Source organism: Protopterus annectens, chromosome 10.part0, assembly GCF_019279795.1.
Source record: "Protopterus annectens isolate FY-2018-M chromosome 10.part0, PAN1.0, whole genome shotgun sequence".
Lineage (NCBI taxonomy): Eukaryota > Metazoa > Chordata > Ceratodontiformes > Protopteridae > Protopterus > Protopterus annectens.
Window position 1 is genome coordinate 1679395360 of NC_056744.1, and position 19715 is coordinate 1679415074.

A 19715-nucleotide genomic window follows, 5' to 3' on the forward strand; every position below is an offset into this window, starting at 1 on the left:
GTTTAATATACTTAATAATAAAAGAGCAAGACAATACTAAATACACATTCACAGTGACATTAGAGTTCAAAACCACAGGAAATATTTAAAACAACACTGCAGGACAGTCTTAAATAAATAAAGAAAATATGTAAACTAAGCTTTACTCTATTCCTGCCTATATCTGAGAATTACAATACCCTAGTACCTTACTTAATTAGAACAAGGCAGATGTGGTGAATGGTTCTTGTCAGGTCCAATGCCAAGTACAGAATGCACTGTCTCACTAAGAGACTTTTCAAATCAACATCTCAAATATTATTGCTGGGATATCTTGCAGAATGACATCACTTCTTGTCATCTGACTCCCTAGTTCCCATTTGAAACTTCCACTGCTGGATCTGGCAGTGTTTAGCATCTATAGACCTCAGATTTTTGGCAGATGCTGGAAGTCATAAAACAGTTACATTCCTTCATGCTTTCTAGACTAGTAATTAGTTCACTCTGAAGACAATACAGAAAGCTGCACGATGCAGATTCTGTGTCTCTGGCCTAGCCTATAAAGTAATTTAATTTCAGATATTTTTCTGAGGTTAACCTCCTGTATTCTAGTTTCCACTGTTAAAAAATATAAATTTAAACAATTACAATAGTGCACATACATTTCTGTTCTATTCCAGTAGGGCACACTGTGGTTAAATTTCAAACAGCACTTTGCGAAACCTTTTCAACACACATGTCTTTGCAGACCAGTTTGATAAACACATGAAATACAGTTCTAATACCATTGTAACAGAAGCATCTTGCATAAATCATGTTGATATTTACAAATGAGGTATAATTATTTACAAAATTCCAGATAGCTGTGCTGACAATATCCCTCTGTCACACATTTCACAATTGTGAGAGTTAGGGGTTTGCATTATGGTTAAGGTATTTATATCATCTCATCCTTGAAAGGGACATTGGCTAGGCCTAAAATGAATTACAAGGACGTGCTGAGGAGGGATGCTGGGTATATTGGGAAAAAGATGCTAAAGGTGAAGGTGCCAGGTATGAGGAAAAGAGGAACGCCTAAGATGATTTTCATGGATGGGGTGAGAGAGGACATACAGGTGGTTGGGGTGAGAGAGGACATACAGGTGGTTGGTGTGACAGAACAAGATGCAGAGGACAGAAAGAAATGGGAAAAAGATTATCTGCTGTGGCAATCCCTAATGGGAACAGCTGAAAGAAAAAGAAGAAAAGAAGTGAGAAATATGCAATGGTTGAGTAGTGTGCCCTATCCTTAGTACTGCAAAATCTCAGAGTAAGAATATATAATTAGCAGGGAGTGTGGGGGACTGCAGGGGCTTTACCCTTCCTGCAAAAAACACTGCTTTAAAGTTGCATGCTCATAGGTCTGTAGCATACACAATGACATGTCAAAAATAATAGGCTTTTGATTGTATTGGTTTTTTATACCCGTACACAGACAGACTGACAAGCTCACACACACTGTATGTGTATAGTGTGTGTGTGTGTGTGTGTGTAAAAAAAAAAAAAAAAAAAAAAAAAATATATATATATATATACATATATAAAATGTGTGTGTATATAAATATATAATATATATTATTTATATTTACTGTATGTATATCTTCGTATTTGTAAAACACAGATGTACATACATACACACACACACGTGAAGCGATATAGATACAGGCTCCTATGTTTTTCCATTTAATTTGTATTTTTGTTTAAATATTTTATAATTTTGATTTTATTCAAGATCATGAAGGTACAGCTTGAGCTTGGTGTGGTGGTGGCTCAGGTGTAAGATAAGGAAATGATTTCTTTACACAATCAAGTGCGGATGCCTGAGCAGCTCCACTGAAGTCACCATAGAGTAAAAAATACAAGTAGTGGAATTCAGATTACACAGATCAGTCATAAATTAATACTAGGTAGTACTGGGTAATGTAGGATGCCTCGGTATTAAAATATGTAGCTTATCCTGTTTCATAAGGAAATGAGGAAGCCAGAGGCCACGAGGCCCTCAACTGTTACCGGATTCTTTTTGCAGCTAGATGACACAGGAGATTGTTTTCCACAGTTTTACTTCTTAGATTTTGTCCTCTCTATTTGTAGTTATATAATAAAGATCACTTCCAATTTCAGGGTTTATCCTTCTTCTGTGCTTTGATTTTTTGATTATAGGATGTGATCATTATGTGTTGTATAATATTGTGCATAAAATAAGTACCAGTTGCTTTTGGCCATAACTTGTGGTTCTTAACATACATACCACTGTCTGGATATTTGTCCACTACACTCCTCTTTCCAGGTAAAGTTTAATAGACAACTATGTATTTTGTGCCCCCCCCCTCCCAGCATATGTAAAGTGGTTATATTTTGCTGCTCTTATTTATTTAAGTTTATTAAAATCTGCAGGACAAGCTGAAAGCATCTTTATCATTCCTGGAACTAAAAGTCAAAGATCTTAAAGATTTACAGATCAAGAATGAGACAGAATTCCTGGAGGTACAAGTAAGTAAATTGTCTATGTTTTCTTCTCAATGTTTTCAGTACAAGTAGTCTGCAGCAAAACTGAAGGAAGTAGGCATTGTATTTAAAAATAATTTCATGGCATACACTATTAACTGGATGTAATTAGAGTATGTGAACTATCTTGTTTGTTTTACTGGAGTATATTTTTATGATTTGAGGCAATGATTAAGAAATTAGTCATTTTGAAATCCTAAAGTCTCATGAGGTTATAATGTTGAATGAATCATGTTGACTGACTGAATACCATTCAAATATCATTAGTCAAGAACAAAAAAAGTCAAACACTGTCGGTGAACATAATTAATTGATTAATTTATTTATTTATTTATTGGCAGGGTCACAAGCCTCTTTACAAGTTTGCCATGTGAGGGATAGACCCCATACACCCTTCTCATCTTATATATACCACCTTCAAGGCCATAGGGTAGTGGGGGGAACACTGCAACTGCAAAGGTAGCCAAAAGTTTTCAGTAATAATAACTGGACCAAAGTGTATTCAAACAAAGTTTTTCCATGGAGCAACAGATCTGTGTATGTTAGACAGTAGTTCAAAAGAACTACTTAAGTTTTATTTAATCCTTACACCTGATCTATTTGTGTGGATGTGATTTGAACAAGAAGTGATAAATTAACTAGGGAATTATTTATTTGTTTTAAATAAAATTGGTCATTTAAGCACAGTGAATAAGACTATTAAGAGATGTGTACTGAACAACCTTGCAGAACTTAAATCCCCAAGCCAGCTGTCTCTCATAGAATTCATGGCACCTATCCTGTGGCAAATAACACCAGTAACATAAGTAAAGCCAGTGGGATGTCCAACTGTACTGAAGAACCTTGCAGAACTTAAATGTATGTTTCATTATAATACAAAATACATTAGTAGGTTGTGCTTTTTGCTGCAATCCTTAATGTACTGAACCTAAATGCATGAGCCAGCTGCAGGGATTTCAACCCTCCCCATGTAGAAACATTCTGGTTTCTTCATTTAAAGTCAGTAAAACACTCCACACTAAACTGTGATTCTAGCCCTTCCAGTGTCTAAAGAAACATTTACCCATCTTTTTTTTTCTTTTATGTAATTTATCCCCACTACCTTCCCAGTCTGTCTCTGAGCTGACTCACTCACTCACAGCCCTTAGACAAGGTCATTTATTTGGGCATCCGACTGGTAAAATTAAAAAGGGCTCTCACTACTTTTTTAAAGGAAAAAAGCAGTAGTAACACAAGAAGGGCTAACATTTTAGATGTGACTTCAGAGCAACTGATTTAATTGCACATACCTTGCTTGACTCATCCCACTCCGTTCGCCCTATTGACTCACTCCAGTCCTTTACCCAGCCCTCATTTCCCACCCACCCCTGCATACTCTGATTTTTATAGGCAACTTTCTTTACAAAAATCCTCCCATTATCAGATAATAACATCCCTCAGCACCAACACATGCTGTTCCACTTCCTAAGTCCTATCCTCTCTCCTCACACCTCACCCTCCTATTTCTACGCAGTCATAGAAGAACAACTCCGCTTTCCCCTCTGACTGCTCTGGTTAAGATATCCTCACTTCTATATACCCTCTGCTAGCTAATTTCACTGTACACACCCCCATACTCATCACGCTCATATCTACTCTCTCATTCAGCACATCTACTGTTTATGTCCTTGCTATCTGCTAACCCCCATATATTTCTTAAAATCTACCCCTCTATTAACAATTTTATTTTTGACATCACTTAGTAGATAGCAGCATGCTATTATACCTCCTCTTACCACCCATCCTGTTTTTCCACTCTGGGTTGTCATCCTATCACAGTATCCTACTAGACCCTCCAACATCACCCAATCTTACCCACACTGTATCGCCCTGCTATTTAAGTCCGTATTTCCCTGTCTCCCCCTCCTTCTTTAATTTTTCCTACATACAGGTTCATAAATTAAAACATTTCAACACTTCTGTCTACTCTCCAAAACATTGACTTAAGTCCACTGCCTACTACATTACTTTTTTCACCAAACTAACACTATTTCCTACTGCACGTTTAGTAGATGGGGATATCCACCACAATCCCAGTCCAGCCCCTCCCACCATCACTACCAAGTACTGCCAAACCTACAAGGTACCAACCCCTCTCCTCTCCACCTAAATACCTGTCACTCTATTCTATAAACCTACAAAGTCTTCCAAACAAAAAACAGAATTTCATGCTTGGGTTGCCCACCACTCTCCGCACATCTTAACTCTCTCACAAACTTGGCTAAAACCACATATTACAAATTCTGAAATTCTACTTCATGGATATAACATCTTCTGGCAGGATAGACTTTCTAAAAAAAAAGGGGAGGTGTCGCCATCCTATACTCAGAACAACTTAACCTCTCCCCCCTCTCCTTATCACTCCTAGAGTTCTCCCCAGCAGAACTTCTCTTTTTAACTATCATCTCAACCCTCATAAAAAACTGGCCATATTGTGTATCTACATACCCTCTGGCAACAAAATTCCTATCCTTGAAAATATCTGATCTTGGATCTCCCAAAATATATCATATGAAACAGTCATACTAGGTGATAATATTGATTGTTGTAAGCTCTTCCCCAAACTCCCCAATTCCTGTATTAACCTATTTGGCTTCAGTCAACTTATTTCTTTTCCCACTTGCATACACAAAATCTCCAGCTCCATTCCTGATTGGGGTTGGAAGTGAAGATCCAATCAGTATCACAATCCCACCACCTTACCAGACTCAGTAAGTGACCACCTCCCTATGTTGATCCTAAGGCTACATTCTCAAACCCCAAAAATCCACCTCTATAGACAGTGCTGAAACCTGTCCATATTCAGTGCAGAGACTTTTAACTACCAACTCTCCCTGATCAACTGGTCTCGCCTGTATAACCTTTCTCTAAATGATGCCATCCTTGACTTTAGCAAAATTTTCCTAAACATAAATGCCCTAGCTCCCATTAGGAAAATTAGAATCAAAACAAATCCCACCCCCTGGCTCTCCAAAGATACCCTTTCCACCGTGAAACCTAGAGACAATACCTGGAAACAATGGTCTAAGTCAAAATCTCATTCTCTCCTCCTTAAATATAAGTAACTCAGAAACATTACTAAAAACTTATTTTTCAGGACAAAACAAAATTCTATCAAAAAACACAATCCACCCAGATGTTCATCGTGCATACAGCTGCAGTCATAACAGATGGGTTCTCCTGCCATCAGGCAGGTCCTCGGTCGGCCAAATTCCAAAGTCTAGGTCCGGCGTCAGTTGTCGTCGCTTCTTCCCTGACGTCAGTGTAACAGGGGTATAAAGGAACCAGCCGACACCATTTTCTTCAGTCTTTCTTGCCGCACGGTGCCCGAAACAGAAGCAGTTCGCAAGTGCCGGTCGGCCAGCTCCTGAGATTATGAAAATTTGGAAACCGAAGTCTTCTTGAAAGCGAAGTACCCCATTGGGGAAACTTTTCTTGCCTCAGACCGATGTCAGACAAAGTTAATAATTGTATTTCTTGTGGGAAGCAAATATCGCATAAGGATTTCCATTCCCTCTGTATACCTTGTTTAGGCCCAGACCACGACGTCTCGGTCTGTCGCTTTTGTGCTACATTTAACAAACGCACCATTAAGTGTCGGGCGGAGTTCGCCCAGCATTATTTTGGGAAAGCATTTAACTATATTATGTCGTCGTATACTCCCAACTCCAGTTTTGTCTAAAAAACGCAAAGATAAGGACTGACACACGAGGTCCGTGGCCTCTACCGACACCACTCCAAAGCCGACTACACGTGGTCTGATTCTCAGCGAGGCACCTACGCAGCCCCTGACTACCGACAACACTTCTTTGGCAGTGTCTCCTGTGCCCAAGGTCGCAGGCTCCTCGGCCCACACCCCGACTACAGATACCGAAGCCACTCTTGGCGTTGAAACTCAGAATGTGGACAGGTCTACCTCCACTCAAGGTGTCTTCAGACCTTTCTCTTCTTTCTCCATCAAGGCTTTCACTAAGTCTAAAGCAACCATGCACTCTAAGAGACAAGCTACACAGGGCCCATCTCCAGGCCCCATACCTAAGAAACAGATGCTTAAAATGGCTGAGGATTTAATTACTCTTATCAGAGGTTCTCAGCCCCCACCGGACAAAAGGCCCAGAGTGGAGGAAGATTCCCCCTCCTCTGATCAGGGCTCCATTATTTCAGAGCACTCTGATGATCAGGAACATTCTTACTCCCCTTTTGAAGACTCTGATGCGGAGGAGTCCATCCCTTCTGTATCCCCCTCTGAGGATTACTCATTTGGGGAAACTTTGCATACCTGAAGGGAACACTTCCACTGGGAAGGCCAAGATTATTCAGATTCCAAGAAAAGGCTTAGGGAATTTCTCTTGTTACCTCAGCACAGGCCTCTGGCTATACCCCCTGTCTTGGACATCCTAGATGATGATTACTTGGAGGCCTGCCTTAACCCGGACTCTCTACCTCCAGCTCCAGTTAAGCCTGACAGGTACTACGGGGTTCCTGACTCACACCAATTTCTATACAAAAGCCATGCTGCTGACCCAGAAACCATCTCACAGGGCCCCAAGGGAGTTGAGGCCTCCACTGCTAAAATAACATTACCTTCCGAGAGAGATTCCAGATCCTTAGAAAGGTGGGGAAAAAAGGTATATACCTCTGCTACCTTAACCATGAGGGCCTTAAACTGTCAGTTCCATATGCTAAAATACCAACAGTTTTTGTTATCACAATTGAAAAGTAAAATGTCACAACCTGAACAACCAGACTTGAAGGAGTTGCAGGATTTGATGCATAGTGCAGAACAAGTGGGTAAGCATACCTTACAATGTGGGTTTGATGCTCTAGAGGCCTCATGTAGAGCTGCTGTTACAGGATCAGTCATACGTAGGCATGCCTGGCTCAAGGAACAAGCCTTGTCTGATCATGTCCAAGCTAAATTACTAGACGCCCCTCTTCAAAAGGATGTACTATTTGGTGCTAATGCTGAGGAGATATTAAGGAAAATGGAGGAAAAGGCTAAATCAATGCAAACTGTGAAAGATTTTCTACAGGTACAACCCCCACGTTTTAGTAGAAATTGGCCTTCCAAAAATTGGTCCTTTCCTGCCACGGACAGACCCCAAAGAGGCAGATACAGGCGTCCGAGGGGCAGAGGACAATCCCAAGGATCGTTTAGAGGCAGACAATGGCAAGCTCCTACACAAAGAGATGGTGAGGATAACTCGCAATCTTTCAGAAAGCAAACCCAATGACTTTCCCCTTTGCATGCCAAGCAAGTCTCAAATGGCAGCCCCCTTAGGAGGAAAGCTGGCATTATTTTCAAAAAATTGGCATATTGTCACAAAGGATAAATGGATCCTGGACATTATAAACAGAGGCTACAAATTCCATTTTTACACCCTTCCAAAAATGAGATGCATGTCAAACCTGCCACACAATCAAGGGGCAGAGGCACAAAGGCAAATTACAGATCTCATAAACATGAAAGCTATTCAAGAGGTACCTACGCACGAACAAGGTCAAGGTTTTTATTCCAGGCTATTTCTGGTACCAAGGAAGGGAAAAGATTGGAGACCTATTTTGGACCTATCCATCCTAAACACATTTCTACTCGTACCAAAATTCAAGATGCTCACTCTACAGCAACTTCTTCCCATGCTGGGCAAGGAGTCTTGGCTGGTAACATTGGACCTCAAGGAGGCATACCTGCATGTCCCAATCAGACAAAGTTGCAGAAGGTACCTCAGATTTCTTGCAGGTTCAACCCATTATCAATTCTCTGTATTGCTCTTTGGCTTATCTACTGCGCAAAGTATTCACAAAATGCCTGGCATCAGTAATTGCCTACTGCAGACTTCAAGGGATACAAATATACCCCTATTTGGACGACTGCCTGATCCAAGCGGACAGCAAGCACATTCTTCTGAAACATCTGGCTTATGTAATAATGTTGTTGAACTCTCTGGGATACACAGTCAACAAAAAGAAATCAAGGCTAATACCCTCTCGAAGATAATTTTCCTGGGTGCCAATTTGGACACAAACACCCAGATGGCCTACCTCACGCCAGAGAAGCAGGGGCAACTAATTCAATACTTCAGAGCACTAGCAAATTGCACCAGGCTGACTGCAAGGAAAATCCTGCAGGCTGTGGGATTCATGGCATCTTGCATCTTACTAATCCCATGTGCAAAGCTGCATATGAGGAACCTACAATGGTACCTGAAAAACATATGGTCTCAACACAGCCACAGTTTGGAAACAATAATACCACTAATTCCATGTCTGCAAAAGGAATTTCTGTGGTGGGCTCAAGCATGTCAAACAAACACAGGCCTTCCATTCAGCAAGCCTCAAGCAAATCAAGTCATCACAACAGATGCCTCGGACTACGCCTGGGCGACATGACAGATCGGTGCATTCAGGGCAAATGGTCCCAAAAAGAAAAGCACCTTCACATCAATCAAAAGGAAATGTTAGCAGTAATAAATGCTATTATAGCTTTCAAGGACCTTCTACAACCAGGTCAACTATTGATAAGAACGGACAACACCACAGTTATGTGGTACATAAACAAACAGGGAGGAACACAGTCTTACCCCCTATGCAGACTGGCCATGTCACTTTGGAACATGGCCATGGACTTACAAATGGAACTACAAGCACAGTACTTGCCAGGCAAGGAAAACACACTGGCAGACAACCTAAGCAGGAATATGACAGATCCACACGAATGGAAATTGCATCCAAAAGTTTTTACAGAAATAATCCAAGAATGGGGAAGGCCAGACATAGATCTCTTTGCCTCCCACAAAAATCACCAATTGACAAAATTCTGCTCAAGGATTTTCCATCCAAAGGCCTGGAGAGTGGACGCTCTCTCTTTCAGTTGGACATCAATGACAGTTTATGCCTTCCCACCTCTTCCTCTGCTGCCCAAAGTTCTATTGAAAACCAGAGCAGACAGACCAAAGATGATTCTCATTGCTCCGGACTGGCCAAGGCAACACTGGTACCCACTCCTGAGGAGCCTGACGCATTCCCCACCATGGACCCTGCCTCTAATGCCTCTTCTTCTGACTCAGCACAGCTTCAAAACTCTTCACAGCCAGCTAAAAACACTCAATCTAGCCACATGGAAGATTCCTTAGCATCACAACAGGCCCTACTCTCCAAGGAGGTGCAGGATGTCATTTTGGAGGCCAGAAGGCCATCAACTAGAAAAGCTTACTCCAAAAAATTGAAACGGTTTTGTGTCTGGAATGAGAAAAAGGGCCAGGATCCTGGAAAACTGAATTTACCTCAAATACTACAATATTTGGCTGAGCTGCTAAGCAGTGGACTTTCATTCTCCTCCATCAAAATCCATGCCTCAGCCATTTCTGCAGAATACATCACTGATCCACCTTTATTCTCTCACCCTCTCTTAAGACAGTTCCTCAGAGGGGCTAAGAATCTAAGACCTCCAAGGAAACAACCAATACCTGCTTGGGATCTTAATTTCATTCTGGAAAAACTGACCTTGCCTCCCTTTGAGCCAGCTGCCTCATCAGATTTGCAATATTTGTCCTGGAAAACAGCTTTCCTTCTGGCTATCACATCAGCTCGTAGAGTTTCAGAACTACAGGCTCTCATGGCTGTCCAGCCTTTTATCATCTTCCATCAGGACAGAGTTTCCTTACGAACCAACCCGTCCTTTATACCTAAAGTGGTATCCAGGGTAGCTTTAAATCAGGCCATACATTTACCTACTTTTATCCTAATCCTCAAAACAAAGGGAGAGATTACTACATTCCTTGGACATCCACAGACAACTGCGTTATTATTTGGACAGAACAAAGCCTTTCAGAAAATCAGAACAGCTCTTTGTGTCCTATGCTGTAGGAGCTCAAGGAAAGCCAATTTCCAAACAAACAATCTCAAAATGGATAGCCCACTGCATACGCTTTTGCTATTCCTTTCATGGCAAAACTGTACCTACAGGCATTATAACTCATTCCACCAGGGCCACAGCCACCTCTGCAGCTTTCCTCAGAGGAGTTCCTACCAAGGATATTTTGGAAGCAGCCACTTGGAGTTCTGTGCATACCTTCTCCAAGCACTACAACCTACCATTATACTCCAAATCTAGAGCAGGCTTTGCCACTGCAGTCTTGCAGGGCATTTTGGCTCCTCCTAGTTCCACCTAGTGCCTACCACCCCTTTCTTAGCTTTGGGATTCTACCCATCTGTTATGACTGCAGCTGTATGCACGATGAACATAGTACAGTTTTGTACCTACCATAAATGTAGATGTTTGAGTGCTAATGCAGCTGCAGTCCAGGTTTCCCTCCCTCCTTCCTCTCTTGGGACAGGCCTATAGGCTAACACATCCTCATACAACCTGATTGGGGTATTCATTTATGATGTATTTGCTTGCAACTACTGTATTTTGATTATATTGCACTGCATTATTACACAAATTTATGTATTGCCTTCCTTCTGGGGGCACCTGACATCTGGGGCAAGAAAAACTGAAGAAAATGGCATCGGCTGGTTCCTTTATACCCCTGTCGCACTGACGTCAGGGAAGAAGCGACGACAACCGACGCCGGACCTAGACTTTGGAATTCGGCCAACCGAGGACCCGCCTGATGGCAGGAGAACCCATCTGTTATGACTGCAGCTGTATTAGCACTCAAACATCTACATTTATGGTAGGTACAAAACTGTACTTTTTCTAATCCAAAAAAATTCTGGCACACTAATGAACAGTATATTCCATCCTAGTAAACCCTCCACCCCCAGCTCCTTCCCTGACAAAACCCATCTTGAAACTGCCAATCTTCAAAATAACTACTTTATAGACTCTATCAGAAAAATAATCCCCCAGACTACAGTTAAGAACTACCTTTAATCCCCTAAATCACCCAGCCCCAATCAGCCTTCTCCATGAAACCTGTTTCATCTGCCTATATCAAATTGCTCCTGCTAAAATTGAAACCTTGTTCACCCTCTTTTGACAACCTACCCCCACAATTTCTTAAACTTGCTGCTGACTCTGTAGCATATCCCATCACAGTTCTTATTAACCATTCTGTCAAAGAGTCCTCAATCCCTGAGATCTGGAAATCCTACTATATTATTCCACTTCACAAGGGAGGTAACTCCATCGAACCTACCAATTACTGACACATAGCTATCTTTGCCCATCTCTCAAGAATTCTCAAGGAATACATTCATAGGCAACTTGTATCCAATTTACTTCATGAAAACCTCCTTATACCCCCTCAGCATAGATTTAGACCTCACCACAGCACATCCACAGTCATGCTATCTTTTACCCAGACTGTAGCAGAAGGAAGGGGCAACAGTAAACTCGTATCATGTGTGTGCCTTGACCTCTCTAAAGCTTTTGACACCATCTCCCACCCTAAACTCTTCTCTAAACTATCTGAACTTAACCTCTACACCTCCACTATCCTCTGGTTCTCCAGCTATCTCAACAACCGACATCAGTCTTTTAAATGACAGACTTTCTATTCACCTATCCAAACTGGTGTCCCCAAGGATCCATCATTGGCCCCCTTCTCTTTAATATTTTCAGTAACAATCTTCGCTCTGTCTGTAACTCATCTTCACTAATCCAATACGCGGGTGATTCTACCCTTATCACCCTCTCTGACAACCCCACTGACTTGCACTCTCTCACACAGACTTCCTTTAATATCATTGAACACTGGCTAATTGACAACCAACTAATTCTTAATCCAAAAAAAAAACTCCTTTTCCTCCCAAAATCTTTATCCCATCTTAAAACATCTTTCAGTCTCTTTTTCTCTTGACAACACCAATATCTATGCAGACTCAACTACAGAACTTCTAGGAATTACTATTGATGACCAACTGAAATTTGACCATCACACCCAACAGTCCATCAAAAAGACCAATCAAAAACTAGATTTGCTGTATAGACACACAAAATTCTCAACTAACACCGCTAGGACCTCACTTGCACAAGCTTATCTTCTCCCCTGCCCACTATATGCTTCCCTATATTCACACGCATCCAAGCAAATCTCCTAACCAAACTAGAACAAGCTTACAACCAGATAGCCAGATTTGCCTGTAATCTCCCCGACAAATCCCATCACTGCCTCACACTAAAAAAACTTCAGTGGTTCAAGTTCCCACAACTACTCCAACTTTCACAGCTACAAATTGCACATTCTCTTCTACAAACCCGAAAACTGTCCCTCTCTGTCCACCCTCCTATCCCTCTACATACCTGTACGATACCTCTGTAGCACTGACCAAGCACTACTGAACACCTGCAAGTCCAACAAAACTATTGGTAGGTTACTTTATAAATGCTCCATATCTCAAACTTGGAACAAACTCCCATCTAACATACGACATGTCCAATCTTTGCTCCTATTCAAAAAAGAACTAAAAAAATACTTGGACAACTCTCTGTCCTGCAACTGTCACCACCCACCTAATCTGCCACTAACACACCAGAACTATTCCCTTCAAACATTGTATATATTTACAATCCTGTGAATCCATAGCTACACCACTGAGCTCTCTGTAAAACTAAACTTTCTTCCCAATGTTGCCCCCCCCTATTTTACTTCTTATTTCCCTGGCCACTCAAACTCTTTCCTCCTCATTTCCTTCTCTCAACTCTATCTACCTTTACCACCTCCCCTTCCACTCCCCCCACTATAACTAACACAACTGCCATTCTTTGCTGTTCTCTGTTTCATCAATTATTCTTCAGTCTTCTCTACACTCCACTTTCTATTCTTTTGTTCCACCAACTGTGCCACTATCATTTTGGTGTTGTACATGCACAAAATGCATACCTTTAATGATTTCTGCAAGGCATTAATGTTGCTACTCACGTCTCTCTGTCTTGCCCTTTTTAATGTTCCTAAACTTGCAATGTAACTTGGTATGGTTGTGATATATGTGTATAATTATTTTTTGGCATCATGTGTTTGTGTATCTTTGTCGATACTTTTAATGATTATCTACAAGGCATTAATGTGGTTATTCACGTCTTTTTATCTTGCCCTTTTTTATGTTTTTAAACTCGCAATGTAACTTGGATTTGTTATGATATATGTATATTATTTTTTTGCATCGTCTTTTTTATCATGTGTATGTGGAGCTTTTCTCCCTGGGTCTCTGCTAAAAATGGGCCCCCAGCCCAGTGGACTAACCAGGTTGACAAAGGACAAATAAATAATAAATAAAATGTTATTTTTTTTCCTAACATTTAAACACAAACCCCAGGATTCAGTAAAGCTTACACAGAGCAATTCTCCGTGTCAGAGTAGTGTAGCAGCTATTGCATGGAATATGGCTGCTGAGCGATCCAGTAAACAAGTCTGGGGGTGTGCACAAACCTCCCACCACTATTCTAACATGGACACCACTGAATAATGCTAATTACCTCATTTGCTGCTGAAAACCTTCAGTAAGCAGACAGGCATCCTTGTCAGAGCAGTGTCCGCTGCAGAAATGTATCTGTTACTAACCGTGTACATTTCTGCAAAACTCAAAACGGGGGCATGAAAGCTCAAAGTAAAGCGTGTATTATGAGCACTAGGCATTCCAATGGCCAAAAATTTGGCCATTGACATAGAAAACCATGTCAAAATTATAATCTTTTTTTTTTGTGGATTTCAGCCGTTTAAGCAGACCGCAGTGGTGTACAAACAAGATTGTGCAGAAAATTAAAAACAAATATAAAAAGACAATTTTATGTGAAATATAAATTTTGCCATTATAGTGGGTAGTACGCAGAACCAAAACAGTAACAGGTAACAGTGGTAGCTAAAGAGAGAGGCTCCAGTGTAGTGGTGAAACAAGGGACTAAGGCAGTGGGGTATGCAAATGAGCTACATTTACTGAATAGCAAAATGGGAGACCGTGTCCACCTGCACCTAACTGTGTAGGAGCTGTAATGCTGTAATGTAAGCAGGAGAAGCAGCTGACATGAAAAGGGGGTGTGTCATGCTTGGTGTAAGCAGACTGGAGCTTTGCAGCTTCTATTTACACTCAGCTAAGCAAGGGTGTGTGTCTGAGGCTGCTTAGCTGTGCTTAGCTAGGTCAAGAAATGTTGAGCATGTTCGTGTCCACGGGAGGGCCATTTCTGCTCAATACTGTTTAGTTTAGCTGCATGTGTTTGCGCAGCTCACAGCGGGGCTTAAACACAATGGAAATAAAATTAAAAAAAGTAACTAGCAGAAGTGTTTTACATTTTTGCAGTGGGTTTGCACGGCCTGCCACGGGGCTTAGAAGGGACGGAAATGGGAAGAAAAAAAATGGAAAATAGCAGAGTAAAGGCACTCGAGTACAAATAATATAGCTGGCAGGTGGAATGTATCATAGTCAGCCAATCATGCAGGCAGCATCTGCAGCATACCAGTATAAACTATGCAAACACCAGTCAGTCTGTTTTTCACACAAACTCTGCACCATTGGTGTACACACTCTGGGGAATTTTAACTGACAAAATATTAGGGGCTGCTGCTGCTTTGATACATCATTATGTGCTAGAGGCTGAGCACGGTGAGAAGGATAATGCTGACTACCGTCCCAGACTGAGGAGGAGGAGAAGAGTGTTCGGACCCAGGGTAACCTACCAGGGGTTACATGATCTGGAGATACTAGAGCACTACAGGGTGGACAGGGACATACTTCAGCAACTCATTGAGCTGTGCCAGCCACACCTCAGACCCAGAGCCAACAGAGGGGAGCCCATCCCAGTGGATACCAAGGTATGTGTAGCCTTAAGAATATTAGCTACAGGTACCTTCCAAAGACCTACTGGGGACATCATGGGGGTCTCACAGGCATCTGCATCCAGGGTACTAAAGTTCCTGGATGTCACATGAACACATGCTGGTGAGCACATATATTTTCCCAGCACCTTTGAGGAGATGACCAGCAGTATGCATCTCTTCCACCATGTAGCAGACTACCCAGAGGTACTGAGTGCCATAGACTGCACTCACATCCACATCAAGGCACCACCTGGTGAAGAGGGTAGAGTCTGTCAACCGCAAGGGTTACCACTCTAACTGCCAGGTTGTGTGCAATGCCCAGGGCATTATTATGAATGTGTGTGCTGGCAGCCCTGGTAGATATCATGACTCCCACATCTGGCATGCCTCACAGCTGTACCAGGCATTTGCCAGGGGTGATATCCTGTATGGCCATCTGGTGGGGTATGCTGGCTGTGGATGATGACATCCATCAGAAATGTACACACACACACACACACACACACACACACACACACACACACACACACACACACACACACACACACACACACACACACATAATGAGGCACATGCACAAACCAGAAAGATTATAGAGCATGTGTTTGGGATGCTCAAGTCTCAGTTCCACTGCCTTGACATATCTGGTGGAGCCCTGCAGTACTCTCCAGCTACACGTGCACACATGTTCATAGTATGTGCCATGCTACACAATATGATCCTGCAGAAACCGCTATGGCAGGAACATCACATGGAAGGCCCACACAGACCCCCACCATTGCCAAGGCCACCACAGGCACAGGGGGATTTGGAAGAGCAACCCCCTGAGCCTGCCCCTGTAGGCAGATGGTGTGCCCAGTATGCCCAGGCCTTGGCAAAGAGACAGTGCATAGCACACATACTGATACTGTAGAGATCCAGGGATGGACACCTCTCTCTGACTCGCACACACAGTAAAATGGATACCACACACATCACACTACGTGTATCTTACCATGTATAGGCTGTGTACTGCATGCATCTAACAGAGCCAGCCCTCAAGCACTATCCTCACAACTGCCACAGGCACAAGGTAAGTCAGTCTTCTTAACAATAAGTGAATGGAGCATAGCTATGGTATCACTGCATGCATGCAATGGAATAGGGTGGCCAATCAGAATAGCAGCAGACAACTGACAGCTGTGGGGGAGAATAGGAAATGTCCACCCAATACTGGCTTCCCCAGAGTATGCAGTAGTCCCCTAGGTGACAAATCTCACTGCAGTATATGTGGGAGTCTAACTAACTGGGGGTCATAGGTCACATGCATGGATGTCAATGTTGGGGTCCCATACTCACCTTTCAGCCTCAACCAGTAAGTCAGCTGTAGAAAACCATAAACAAATGTCTCGCAAAGGCCCACAAATGGGGACAATGATGAAACATTCCCATGCAGACTTGCACAGTGGTATCACAGCAGGTATTGCAGTTGCAGTAAGGCTCTGAAGGGTAAGAAGTCTGAAACCCAAATGTCTGCCATTACAGTCTAACCTGTGGTCTTTAGTGTTATGCCTGTATTCACCAAGATAGGTACAATACTATGTTAAATGGAACCAAAATGTAAAAGGGAGCATCAGCACAGTATGTGCAAATGTGGACAGTTGTGCCCCCCCCCCCCACACCCATGCTCCCATAGAAAAGCAGTAACATTAATGTTTGTAGGGTATTAGCAGCAGAGCACACATACCCAGGGCTGTCCCAGACACATTGATAACGTGTTGCATGCCCACAATATGCAGAGGTCAATGAGCTATGTATATGTGTGGTTTAATACTGTCAGTATGTGGCCTGTACTTACTCCTGGCTGTCATGTCTTAGTGGCCTAGGTACAGTACTGTGGTTGACAGGGTCCATGTTCCAAGAACTGCAGTGCCAACTACTTTGCATGTCAAATACAGCTATGATAGGAGTTGTACACACTGTCTAAACATCAATATCTGTTACTGCAGGAAAGCTGGACAGGTCAGGGACAGGGGGCCACACATATGGACAGTACAAAGCTCCGAGTAACCTATACAGTGCCTAGCATACCCCTCAGCATACCCCTCAGCTGTACAAACTTTTTGCAGAACGTCCAGAGGTTTGAGTCATATTTATGGTCTCTTTATCATGAAATTGTGCTTTTCTGGCAAATCCATTACCAAATCACAAAAGACTAAAGTCAGAAAATAATGACAGATTGTAGTGTGAGACTTCATACCCTTCAGGGAAATGCATGCTAATGCAAAACCTGTTATTGTATCACCTTTCTAGGTTTGTAAGGCCAATACTTAACAATGGTCCCTATATGTAGGCCTTTGTCCCCAAATTACTTATGGCTTCGTCCAGATCTCTGGCTCTAATAAGTTGGGAGGTATGGTGGCTAGTAGGACAGCAAATACCCAAAGGTCAGTGTACTGCCAGGTTATAAAAGCCTGCCAATGGCCCCTGGAGTGACAGGCCATAACAGAAGGAGCACAAGTATGCCTTGTATATTTGTTCTGCTTGTCTTAACATTGCATTTGCCTGCCAACTATTTGCAAAACAAGAAAGGGTCATGTCATAACAACAGTGGCAGACTGTGTTGAAGTAGACGTGATACCATAACAAAAAGCAAGCAAATATCAAACTGGTCTCCCAACTGTCTGGCAGAACAGTGTTAACACCCTGTCCCCATGTGTGGGCCATTGTCTGACATATATGGGTCTGTCCAGATGTCAGTCTATGACAGTTGGATAGCTAGGCCAACATTAACCTCATAGTAACATATAGTAACACAAACCGTCTGAGGACCACAGCAAATGTAGTGGTGCAATGATGGACAACCTGCTAAATAGGTACACTCAGAGATGTGAAATCTGTAATCTTTTGTGTGATGTTACAGCATTCACCCCGCTCACACCAGAATTACAAATATGTAACAGCAACCACTGTAGGCAAAGCCTGTGACTTAGCTACAGAAAGATAAAGAGACACACATAAGGGGAAGGGGAATGGGACCCACTGGCCAGACAAATGGAAAATGTGCACATCAGATCAAATTGTGCAGTAACATAGGTGCCATGCAGTGTATGGAGTCAGTAACATCACCTGCAAATACACAACACACACCCATGTAAGTGGAGGTCTGCAACAAAACAAAAACCCAAAGGACACCTCAGAGGCAAAAACACATGACAACTCCACAAACCTGACCTGTTAGTAACAGCCTGCATTTCATTGTTGGAACCTGTGTTCTGAGAGACTGCTTTTCAATCTGTCTGGAAATGTACACAGCTGAGTATATTTTTTTGGTTTTAGAATTTGTACTGCTAATTGTTGCTTATAGTTTTTTCAGATCTCTGCTGAAAGTGTTTTCCCCACCTCCCCCTATTTTCTGCTGTGTCTTCAGTTGGTATAACTGTTTTTTACAGCTTGTGTGTTATCTAACTCAAGGATCACTTGCATAAAATTAGACCTGTTAGTAACAACCTGCATTTCACTGCTGGAATCTGTGTTCTAAGAGACTGCTTTTCAATCTATCTGGAAATATACAGAGCTGAGTATATTTTTTTGGTTTTAGAGTTTGTACTGTTAATTGTTGCTTACAGTTTTTCAGATTTCTGCTGAAAGTGTTTTGCTCCACCCACCCTCCCTATTTCTGGCTTGTAGTTTAAATTTGGTGGCTCTTAGAGTTGCCCACCCCACTGTAGATTTGATCTGGGACACTCCCATTTCTTTATCATATTATATCTAATAAACTACTCCTGCACTTGCTTTTAGTCATTTTTAATTTAATTGCATTTTTAAACTGTGTTTGGTCTAATATTGCTACATACTCAAGTGTGCTAGCTTGCACTGCATGTGAATTGTTTTTACTGCTGTTTTAGCTACATTTCTGTAAAAAATACTGTAAGCCTGTTTCCTAACTTTCCTGTAACTAGTGTTCCAGATACAGATTTGCTGTATCCAGGACTGTATGTAAGCTTCTGAGCCCCCCAAGCCTTTCTGTGTTGGAGGGAAGCCTTCTATCTCATCAGTGGAAGTGGTAAGCACTATGTAACCTGTCTACCACATAAGGAGTGGTTCTGGCCCAGAAATTGTAGTTTGGCCTTTTGGGCAATCATTTCCATCTCTCTCAACTTTTTGATTTGAAAACCTGCATTTGCACTTGTTTCTGTCCTGTAATTCGTCTAGTGCAGATACAGATTCTTAGTTTTAGCACTTAAATTTGCTTATTCGTGCTCAGCACTTGTAAATAAGCTACTAATTGCTATAGCACTCAACCTTCCTCATTACCTAAAGGAAAACAGCTTTTGTACTTCCTTTTCTCACTTGTTTAGAGAAAAACAGCTCTTGTACTCACTTTCCTCATTTATCTAGAGGAAAATAGATTTT

The 19715-nt window shown here is 42.0% G+C and overlaps 1 protein-coding gene across 1 annotated transcript in view; it reads left to right on the top strand.

Annotated features, from left to right (window-relative positions):
- LOC122813894 (zinc finger protein 436-like) overlaps positions 1-19715 on the top strand; it is a 181569-nt gene that overhangs the window by 24751 nt on the left and 137103 nt on the right. The window contains exon 2 of the mRNA XM_044086436.1: positions 2413-2508. Within this exon, the coding sequence (XP_043942371.1) occupies positions 2413-2508 (96 nt within the window). The remainder of the gene's footprint in view (positions 1-2412; positions 2509-19715) is intronic.